Genomic DNA, 11,865 nt, shown 5'->3' on the forward strand with positions numbered 1-11,865 from the left:
AGGCCTCAGGAACCCCTGATGTAGAACATTTGAGTTATGCAACTCAGACACATAGATTTTATTAATCTTGACCAATCCATGACTCGCCTGTTACTGGCTCAAGCGTATGCAGGCCCAGATGGTTTACCAGAAAACAGTTTGAACTTTATTTTTAAAGTCTCCGTTATTTTCATATGTAATGCAACTACCCAATAAATACATTAGAAACTCTGCCTTGATAGTATTAGAGCTAGAAAATACAATTACAGGATAGGGAGGATATAACATGATATATTGACATCCCTACGCAGCCTGTTGTCAGCATATCTGTCTGACTGTGGAAGGAATTTCGTAGGATTATTAAATGCCTCCTGCTGCTCTCTATGGAGCTTTGCAATGCCGTGCATTCTTCTGTTGCTGCCAGATATTCTTGGGAGAGGGTCAGAAGAAAGAGTTTATATGTTCTTTTGAATCTTTGTGGTTCATTTTTCGAATCCCAGTGGTCTTAATTTACTTAATTGTGATCACCAGCAAAAACTCCTTTTTCTTTCAATAGTAACATTTAGCATGGTGGCTATGCTTTGTCCACATTTGTTTATCCTGAAAAGGCAGAAATCTAGAATAATGAACAGTAAGAGAAAAAAATCATATTTTGTCAAAAGTATACATAAAAGGAATATTCATGTTTTATTCATTTAATTGATAAATAAGGCAATTGTGTCTCTTACAAAAGACTCATGCTTGTCCATGATTTGCCAGTCCCTAATAATGAATTTCTTAATTCACAGTATTCCAATGGGTTTATTCAATTACACATCTAATTAAGGATGTAATAACAAAATATGATGAAAAATTGTTTGAAAGGCATAAATTGGAAATGCATGGTTAATCTCTTATAGATTTTGTAACACCAACTGAAAGAAATTAAAATCAAATCATAAATATTTATCCATCTCTCTCATAGTAAAATATACTATTTAAAATTTAAGCTATATTTTGTAACAGTGGCTCATTTTTTTCCTTGCTGTTATGTTTCAAAATGAGTTTATATTTACAGTAATACTAGTCATCATATTCTGTTAGAGGTTAAAGATGTGATCTGCTATTATGAGAAAGACTTTGAATTTATTATAAGCAAATAAGTACTATTTTCACAAACCAAAATATGTACACATTGTACATATACGTGTACACATATATACACATTTCATAGTTTCGGACCCTACTGCTTAACTTCTTTCATTTTTGATATCCGTTTTATCATTTTCTATCATCAAGAAATCGGATATCAGTGTTTTATGTACATGAAATTCAGCTACAAACCACAACTGTAATTATCTGTATGGGTGGATTTTGCAGTATATTGTCATGCTGTATATTCCACCGAGACCATTTTTTGTGCTATAATGATCACATTTTAAAATCGGTGTTATTTCGGAAGGGAAGTACAGTATGAAACCCTACAAACGGTAAGAGGGTTATGAATGTCTAGATAATATATAATATTGCTGATGTGATGCAGAGCTTTGTAAAGATCAACAGTCTATAGAGTGACCTTATAAACTTGAATGACAGACTCACAAAATAAGCTTTTTTTCTCAACAGTTTTAAATATTCAACCATAAAAATGCCCTTTATAGACATCTGAGCGGACTGCTTATTTCTATACCTATTTATACGGAACAACTCAATTGTTAACCGTGCCCTAAATTGTTTTTTAAAATAAGGTTTCATCCTCTGGAAAAAAAGTACGGATTAATGTTGTTTACTGTTAATAGACCCCTTTTCCAAACCTGATGCCTGCAAGACTGTCACCAGAATTTACAGTGTAATTTGAAAAGGAATTTACTTCTGACAAAGTACAGAACTGGAGGGAAAATAGCACCATTATGGCATTACACTGGCTTTAAAACATTTACTATAAAACTTCCATGTGATAACCATTGATTCTTGAGTTATATTTTAGAGATACGAAGTGGCACATAGTGGATGCATGAAATGTCATATCCCCACATGCACTGAACACAGGCACAGAATACTCCCACTAGAACGAAACGGGTAGAACAGCTAATAAAAACTCCCAAAAAAAAAAGGTTTCTGAAAGATTTTATTAAACACAGAACTGAGCGAAGACTGTTGTCCCAATAGGAACTGCGGTTATCAAAACTGTGTAGAAACTAAAGAGCTTGGCTCACAAGCATCAGGCTAGGACTGTCATGCCTCAAGTCGAGTAGTAAAAAAAGAACTCCAAGGCTAACTGTGAACAAAGTGGATTTCCATTCCTGTGTAGCTGTCAGGATCATCACTGCTTGCCATTGCCGTTGATGGGACGCTTCTTGTGCTCATCCGACTCCAGGAAAGCCTTGATTTTGGGGCGGGAAGACAGACGATCCACGTAGCTCTTCAGTGTGGGGAAGGAATCCAGACACTTTGGGGCCAAGACCTGGTGATTTCGCAGCACATCTAGGAGGTTGTAGTCAGCAAAAGAAATCTACCAAACAAGAGAATTAGCATAGTATTGAACAGAATCAGTTACGGTTTAAAGCTTCCCTGTTCCCATTTCAACTACAGTCCATGCCTTTATCCCCAATTTATTACTGTAAAAAGGAATGTTGTAACTACACATGGTATAAAGTCAAACTGGGGGATGTATAAATGTATTAGCCATGAATTATACTTTCCTTAGGTACTACCACTTACTTGGTGATCAGTAGGACCTTAAGACAGCTATGTAGCAAATATTTAACCGCATTCAAAAGTTATAATCCACAGAAAATTAAAGCAAAAAAAAACAATACCTCGTCACCAGCTACAAAGCCTCCTTTATTGCCGGACAGGATCTTCTCAAACTTGGAGAGGTCATTGGGCAAGTCCTGAATATATTTTTCCTTACCAGTTTCCTGCAGTCAAGGAACACAGGTAAAGAAGGGGAAATTGAGAATGATAAAATCGATAGGTATTACAGCATTAGGTGTTTAGAAAATTTTATTGTATTGCAGTTGTCTCCCACCATCCTCCAAGCTGAGTCTGATGTTATATACTGTAAACAGTATGCATGCATCCACTAATACGGGCTTGGAGACGTGGGAAACAAGCAGATTCCATTAAGTGAGAGACACAGTACAAAATACAACAGGAGAATTCAATGAAAATAGTTAAGAAGAAGCAAGAGGCCAGAATCCAGAAACCAAAGACACAGCAAACTCGGCCTAAAGCAAGAAACAGTGAACACTATGACAGAGTGCCCTAGTACTGACAGATCACAGCTTTAGTAGTTTGAACCACCTGAGGTGGGAGTGACAGATAATTGCCTCCAGGTAGTACAAGACAACAGTCAGATTAGTATCCATGGTAACCGGCACAGAACGACAGTTGAGTGAAGGTGTGGCCAGCTACCATGTAAAAACTAAGTCGCCCTTCCCTGATTCAATGGAAAGAATTTTTACACATTTCACATTTCAATACTTACATATTCCTGGTATATGAGTTTGATGTACTTGAGTCGGAGGTCTTCAACAGCATCATTCATCATATCAATGATAGCAGCTTGCTTGTCATCTTTTCCATAAAGTCCTTAAAGAAAAGGATTATAAATATTTTATTTGACACTGACAACTGCATAGCTATTGACTGAAATCGAGGCACCATCTTGTTTATGAAATTTGAAGTCTTTATATTAAAAGAGATACAGAGTTTCAACATCATTAACTGGCAAATTCCACAGTATTCTGGCAACTGATCAAGGCAAAGGTTACAGGTCTCACCGTTCCCCTTCATTTAATCTCATGCTCACCCTCAGCTAATAAATGGATTACTTTTATACCCTTCATGAATATTCAATGCAAGTTTTACCCAGTTTAAACAAAAGCTACACAAATTAACAGTATTGTTTTCTTGAAAACGGGGTGAAAATGTTCAACTCATACCATGTTTGCGGCCCAGGTATCTCAGCATAGCATTGGACTGGTACAGGGTGAAGTCTCCATCTTCAAACTTTGGCAACTGGCCGAACAACTAGATAAATAAGAGCTTGGTGAGAACACAGTTTTTTTGTAGTGTTACTTTACAGTTCTATGATAGCCAAGACAGCACACATACTTTAAATAAAAGTTTCAAAACTTCGATTAAGTGAATATTTTAATTTAAAACATTCACACACTGCTTAGATTTGGACATTGACAGCAGGTCTTACTTTACTTCACAAATACAGAATAGAAAATACAAAAAAAAATGGTTTCTTCTATTATTTACTGTAGATCATTTCTGAATTATGAGGTTTAACTGATCCATTCATTAAGCTATTTTATCAGGTAATTAAAGCTTTTTTCTGTTCTTCCACCCCCCTTCCTACAGATGTGTGACAGCTTTTGATGAAGAACCTGAACATACACTCCCTAACACCTCCATTAAATAAAACATCTGAGAGATGACATTTCTATTTTGAGCAAAAACAGAACTGCGTTGAAAAATCAATGTGATCAAGTGCTAACAAAAGATTGAGTAGGAAAAAAAAAAGCTAACAGACTCAAGGTTTGGAAGTAGGGCTGGGCGATATGGCCAAAAACATTATCACGATAAAAATTTTCATATCAGTCGATATCGATAATTATCACGATAAATGTCAAATCATTATTTCTTTCAAGTTTAAAGGCAGATTTTTTCTCCTGAGTGAAAGCTGAAGAAACCAGACAGTTAATTGGTAAATTAAACAACTCTATTTTAAGAACACAACAAACACTTGCCAAACAGCAGAAACATTAAACAAATCTGAGGTAGAGAGTATTCCAAGTCTTTTTTATGTCAAAATATGCATGAGTAAAATTTACAAAATAAATATCTTAATAGAAAAATTAAATACTGCAGTGTGATAAAACACACATAGAAGATGGCTCAGACAGACTGCAAAGTTTAAAGTGCTTTAAAGGATCATATCAGAAGTAGTGGCGAAGAATGGCACCGTTTGCAGCTGCCGCTCTACCATCTCCCTACACTCTGCATACAGCCGAGGAAGCGCAGTCAGTGCAAAATGTTTCCGACCAGGTAGCTCGTATCTGGGGTCAAGGACTCTGATAAGCTTCTTGAATCCCTCATTTTCGACAGTGCTAATGAGAAGCATGTCTTTTGCAATGCAATATGCAACTGCATTTGTGATGTCTTCATGTCTTTTCGTTTTTTTGTCGTAAGGCACGGTGCTCGAAAATGATGCTACTATGGTTTGCTGCTGTGTAGTCGCACTGAATACTGGCCTGGTGCATATAGATGGTCCCCTTCCACTAACAACACTAGTTTGTGACTGTAATTTTTTACTTTCTGCGCGTTCTAACGGGTGATGTTGCTTTAAATGGTGAAATAGGTTTGTGGTTTTGCCTGTCTTTCCTGTTTTATGTCTGATCATAAAAAGCCAAAATATCTCCAAATTACCGAAGTTGAACGACCTTTTCTGCCAACGATGTCATCATCCTTCAAGCTGGTCGTTGGCAGCACTACATTTGCTTCAGTGTTGCTCATTTCTCCACTCGTAACTACAATCTTGTCAGCCACCACCATGTGGGTAAACACCACCACGTTAGCTGCCCGGTCTGCAACACTCACACGCATATCATGCGCAAAGCATTAAAATATATATCGAACATTTATCGAACTTTTGTTAAAATTAAATCGAGGAAAATTATATCGCGATAATTATCGTTATCCAATGATCGTCCAGCTCTATTTGGAAGACACCATTTTTTTTAAAACTCCAACTTTATAGAAGACTAGACTTATCCCCCGGGGACTGTTGTAGATCAGACAGCAAGGGAGTCTATCTCCTGACCGGAAGGTCCTGGGTTCAATCCCAGGTAAGGGGCAAGCAATGTAGCTTACTCTAATTCCTTCCAGACGGCTCCCAGATCCACTCAGCCTGCTTTCCAAATGAGTATCGGGGGTTAACCCTTCCAGGGGTAAAAGGCCGGCTGGAGTGGGATGCTGACCACATCACCTCCACCTCCTGTGTTGTATGGCCAAGAAAAATGGTGGCCCTTGCCCCTCATTCCCCCATGGGCCTTGATGGCCTGGAAAGGGACCACCCTACCTACACCAACCCCCCTTCAAGAAGTGATCAACTCCCAGCAGACAAACAAGGTGGGTCAAATGGAGATGTGAATAACTCACACAACTAGCTTTCAGGTCTCCCTTCATCCACATGTTAATTTCAACCACATTCTCCTTCCAGTCCTGGCCTTGGTCCGCCAAAAGCATCCTCATCGCCTCGCAGCGCCCTGTTCACAATACACAAGGCACTTTAAATTAAATCATCAATGTTAAGCATACCATTACAGGATTTAAAACAGGAAGACAAACACTGTGGCAAGGCACATAATGCACTTAATTCTAAGATTGCAGAAAACGCTAGAGGCCATTGCAGTCATTTGAAATCTATGTGTGGTATACTTAAAACTAAATCACAAGATCCTTTGTTCCCATTATATGCTTAGTCCTGTGAACAAACTGTGTCCTGAAGCTATTTCTTTAATGAAATCATGTGTGAATATCGCAGAAGCTCAATATTAATGAGATACTTTCTGTCCTTACTGATAAGTGCAAAAAGCCATGCAATAGAAATAACCATGGCACGCTGAGGTTGTTCTTTGTTTCTGCATTTGCAAATTCTTTTAACAAACTGGAAAGATAAAACCACCGCGGCATATTACCTATTTCAGAAACTGTAGGAAATACTGCCAGACTGTATTGTCTGGGCACTAGCTATTGTGCTGGTAGGGAATTTGTTTCAGAACACTGGGCATCACCATGGAATTGCATATTTGCATTATTTCTGCTCCAGCTATCTTGTTGCGAGGCTGTTTTTGTCATGCACCAAAAATTTTCAAAGGGTGTCCCCTGCATCTTTCATTGGGCCTCTACAGCAGCACATCATCCCCTCCATGTTCATGACCACAAACAAACTGGAAGATCTTGATTTTCAAGAAACTGGGCTCTTTGCTGTAACATGACTCAGTTTATAAGAGCCCCCCACTGTTCCCTCGCACCCAAACTCCAGTGAAAGTGCAGGGACTCTATTTGGCCATAAACTTTTAAAGTCTTCTTACAATACAGTTTTTGAAATACTCACGTGTGCCACAACTCACGTGAATTCAACATTAACCTGCGTTTTTTGGGGGGGTTGAAAACTATGAGTCACCCATATTTACTGTGTATTTTGTGTTCATTAACAGTACCGTGTAGTGTAATGAAATGTACACTGCAGTATTTGTGAATCTTAAAAGGCAATTCTGTCCAATGTTTAACTGTTCTGTATATTTTGAGTAATGCTGTATTTGATGTTTATTCTAATTACAGGGTCTTATTTCTTCATTCAATATTTTATTTCTGTCCCTCCATTCCCTTTTATAGGGAATCCTTACATAACTGTAAGGCAATAGCCCCAACCATGCCCCAGGTTCTTCCTGGTGTCCTGGGTTCAGTTTTGGACTGGGGCACATTGTGTGCAAGGTTAGTGTGTTTTCCAGGAGCTTCAGTTTCCTCCCACCTTCCACATATATTTTGGCTGGGATAACTGGAGTCACCAGATTGCCTAGGCATTTGCCCTTGAATGGACTAACACCTCATTCACAGTATAGTCCCAACCTTTGCCCTATTCTTTCAGAATAGGCATCCTTAGGAAGTATAAGCAGCTTTCTGAGAACTAAAAAAAATTATAGTGCTGTATTTCTCTCATTTATATCAGATATTAAGGATTCTTTTCTTAAAGCAGTGGCATCACTCTGACCCCTCTACACCAACGCAGGTGAAATAAACTGGTGTTGTTCGTTGGTGCTACTGCACTATTTTTCATTTCCTCAAGTTGTTTTTCCCCAACATGCCCACATGGAATTCCTCAAAGTAATACACTGGGAGCGAACTTTCCAAAACACAATCTTTCAGAAACCAGTGTCACAAAGTGGCCAAAACAAATTTAGCACAAAGTACTCATAAAGTTAAAAGTAGTTATTTGGGGGAGAGGAGTGATGTCTCTCTGAATGTCAATGTTCTGAATGTTTTTCATCATCAGTTGAGTTTAAGCAACAGCATACTTAATGCATTTGTCATCTTAAAGTGAGTCTTTGCACAGTACTGTATACTGTGACTTAAACGTGACTTAAAAACTTAAGCACTGAGCTGACAATTCTCCATTGTACAATGTAGAAATGTAGTCTTAATTTACATTAGCCAATACAATAATTTTTGCTGTTGTTGACAAGGAATTTTTGACAGCGTTCTTTTGGTCTTCTTATCCAGGCAACTTTAAATACTTGCCTTACAACTATTTGTGCATACAATTAGCCTTTATCCAAAACTATTTGCTATAATTTACACATGTGTAATGTTATTTTGCAACTGTCACATATGTTGCATCCAAATAACATTTAAAGTCAGGAAAACAAATGATTAAATAGTAATATGCATCACTTGATCCTTCACAGGACTTTACTTGAGATAACTCTGATTCTGACTCATTGGAGCTCTGGACTTGGACTGAACTGTTTTGAGTTTTCTCCAAATTTTAGAGTCTTATTGGTGATCCCCCTCCAGATCTGCTTTCTTCATGTCGGATTTGGACGTTATCCAATCTTTTCATTTTCTCTACACCAAAGATGGCAGGAAAGAAAATAAGTAATTAAATAAACTTCAGAAATGTACAGAGTTTACATACCTCTGACAGGGAAATACGTAATTGTGTAAGCTGGCACTGCAATGAGATTAGAAGAAAAAAGTTAGAAGAAACAGAAAATTAATAGTAATTTCATTATATGGGCTTTTAATATTCCAATTTAAGTGTTAACCTCAGTATTAAATAACTCATTTTCTGAACCACAACACAAACTATGTTTTTTTTATTAATGTGTACACAGTCCCTCACCATTCACTCCCAGTTCACTGTGTATTATGCAATTCTACATCACAGAGGAATCATTGTCTATGTACCATTTTCTAATTAATGGGGCCAAAGGGAAATGGACTTTTCCATTCCCTGTAGTCTATAGTTTTGAAAATTTAAGACTTTTCTTACAAGGCAGGCAGGCTGAGGGTTTTAATACTGCCGTTTTGAAAAATACTGTCCTTTATTTCTGCAATGCTTAATCACCTTAATCCTTATTTTGCTTATCTTCCCAGTTTTAATAACAGATTAGGGTCAAGGTTTGTATCTTAGTCTACAGTATCTTAGTCTTGCAGTTTCCTAAAAATCCATCGTGAAAAGACAAAAAAATGCACTTAGGTATATTTAAATTTTAACTGTAGAAGAGTGGTGTGTAACTCGGGTGCTATATGGGCATGATTAGCGATCTAAAATGCGAGAACAATGCTCTTATTCCGATTAAGTCTTCAATTTAAACACTACAGAATTTATCCGAATGAAAGACGTAAGGCTGTTCAAGTTCAGTAAAGCAAGATCACAACAGCGGAAATGTATGCAATACAAAAATACAGCAAAAACATTACAGAAGATTATTCGTGATGGTAATTTTGCCAGCACAGCGATCCATTGAGTACTTTATGGGTTGTGATCAATCACAATTCAAATGGTAGTTTCAATACTAATTTTATGCAACAACGTATTTGAATGGGAGACATGTAAAGATTGACTGGTGTCTTTTAAATTAACGTATTTTCGCTTAAAATAGGTAAAGTGCAAATGTTAGCAACAATTTATGAAAACAGGTCCACCGACGACTTTCTTAATTAAGGTTGATCGTAAAATACGTAGTCGTACTTAAGGTTAAAGGTTTCTCACTCAGCAATTCGGTATCACACACATACAGTACGAACGCATTTAATTTCGCTGAACTATTCTAGAAAAAAAAACAATGTCTGACTAGTATGCACGTAATAAAAGTACCATGAAAAATCAGCAGTTGGTTTAGACTGGGATTTAAATTTCGAAAACATTAATCGAATTGCATATTGAGATCTGATTTTTATCGAAAGTATTTTACATTCAATTGCTAACCACTACCGAGAATTTTTTAAAAAGCATTAAGAAATGCAAATAAACAACTATTTTGGGAACCAAGACACACTGCTAGTTAGTTAATAATATGCAAAAAAGGAAACTCGGTCACGCCAGAAATTACACAAATTTGATCGTTTATGTGCCAGAAGACGCAATCTTCCCTATTTAATCGTTTCTAAAATATTCTAATTAAAATATGAAAACTATTAACTAAGATATTGCATGAGATCTTGCATGTATTGCATGTATATTGTACAATATAAGTGAAAAATAACGTGCACTTACTTATTGGAGAGGTTCTGACTGCAAAGCAAGGCACACCGCAAATAGAGACAAATGCGATTCCGTTGCTATGCTTTTATAAGCTTCTGCTGTGCGCAAATCTTGCTGAGTCATACTGAGTGTACTACGAGAAACATTATGATGTAACCTCAAAGTTTGGCAATACCTCAAAGAAAAAAATGTTTAGTGTTCTTCCTTTTTAAAATTGAAAATCAATTTACTTTCATAATGCCTAGAGATATAAAAATATCATTGCGAAATGGTATTTAATTTTAGTTTTTACTGCATTGTTTTACATTTGCTTCCTCCATCAAGTAAGATCACGGTTGCTGCTGTGATCCTTATTACAGTATCTGATTGAAATTTTTACAAATTAGCATAATATTTAAGCTAGAAAATGTAAATTCTGTTGAAAAAAATAAAAATGCCATTAAATAATAAATGCACATATTATTATAAATGCACAAAATATCATTATTGTACTGTCTGGTGATAATGTATATACTATATCAATTAAGAAAATAATTCAAGTTCAGTTGCAGTACATAGTAATTACTCTAAGATTAGGGAAGACCTGTCCTGTCTGATAGCCAGGAAACAATTGGTAGCTAAATTCAGATGGACAGCTCCAACTCTGTAGGGCTGGGTTTGCTTAGAGCTAAACAATAAACAAGGGTTCCCAATCATTATTCTGGAGTCTCACACACCTGCTGGGTTTCCTTCCAGCTGAGCTTAATTAAATGAACTAATAAGTTACATGATTGGAAGCCCTGCACGTTTCTTTTCTACTAAGACATTTTTGATGTTACCAGAGTGTCATAGTGGTGCAGTGGATAGCATTGCTTGCTTTGCAGCACTAAAGCCCTGGGTTCAATTCCAGACTTGGGGTGTTATCTTATCTTGTGTTGTATGTATACTGGTGGGTTAATGGGCCTTTGAGAAAAGTGGCCCTGGTGTTGGGTGTGACTGTGTCTGTCTGAGATGGATTGGCGTCCCATCCAGGATATATCCTGCCATGTGTGTCAGGACTTGCTCTGGCTCACCTGTGACTCTGAATTGGATGAAACAGCTAGTAAATGGATTAATAGGGGGATAAAAGGCAACCTCCAATATGTTAAAGAGAGAAAAATAATCAAACAGTTTAAATTAATCTGGTAACTAAGTCAGTTAAGGGTGTAATTGTGTGACTCAGAGGAAGGATAGAACAAAAACCAGCAGGTGGGTGGGCCTCGGAGAGTGGGATCAGACACCTGCTGGAGCTGTGATACCTGCGATCACGGTGATAGCTAAAACTGTACAAATCAAGGATCCCTCCCTGGCGTTCTGATTCCTAATTACTATATAGACTGCAGTAAAATAATCAAATACAATAAAAACACTTTAACTGCTAAGACAATGAGAAATGCACAAATGACTGCATTTAAAACCACATTTAGGAATCGGTGTCCCACTTAAGAGAAACTGCAACAGAGGATACTGTTATTTTTCTGCAAAGTGGCTTACATCAGAAAATACTTCCTTGACAGCTCTTACACCTGAACTTATATCAGGCATTTTGGCAATCAAATTTTAGTGGTATATTTTATCAGTTCCTTGTCAAATCAGTCCTTTCA

General features: G+C 37.1%; 1 protein-coding gene across 1 annotated transcript; it reads right to left on the minus strand.

The window, feature by feature from the left end:
• Positions 1–2,068: 2,068 nt before the first annotated feature.
• LOC148840706 (glutathione S-transferase P-like) lies at positions 2,069–10,343 on the minus strand. Its single transcript, XM_088923206.1, has 7 exons — positions 10,256–10,343; positions 8,672–8,707; positions 6,133–6,239; positions 3,906–3,993; positions 3,449–3,552; positions 2,778–2,879; positions 2,069–2,470 (listed from the first exon to the last, which is right to left on the minus strand). Coding segments are annotated over exons 1-7 (627 nt in total). The 5' UTR covers positions 10,257–10,343; the 3' UTR covers positions 2,069–2,281.
• Positions 10,344–11,865: the final 1,522 nt, after the last annotated feature.

The sequence above is a fragment of the Atractosteus spatula genome, chromosome 1 (assembly GCF_055471065.1).
Source record: "Atractosteus spatula isolate fAtrSpa1 chromosome 1, fAtrSpa1.hap1, whole genome shotgun sequence".
Taxonomy (NCBI): domain Eukaryota; kingdom Metazoa; phylum Chordata; class Actinopteri; order Semionotiformes; family Lepisosteidae; genus Atractosteus; species Atractosteus spatula.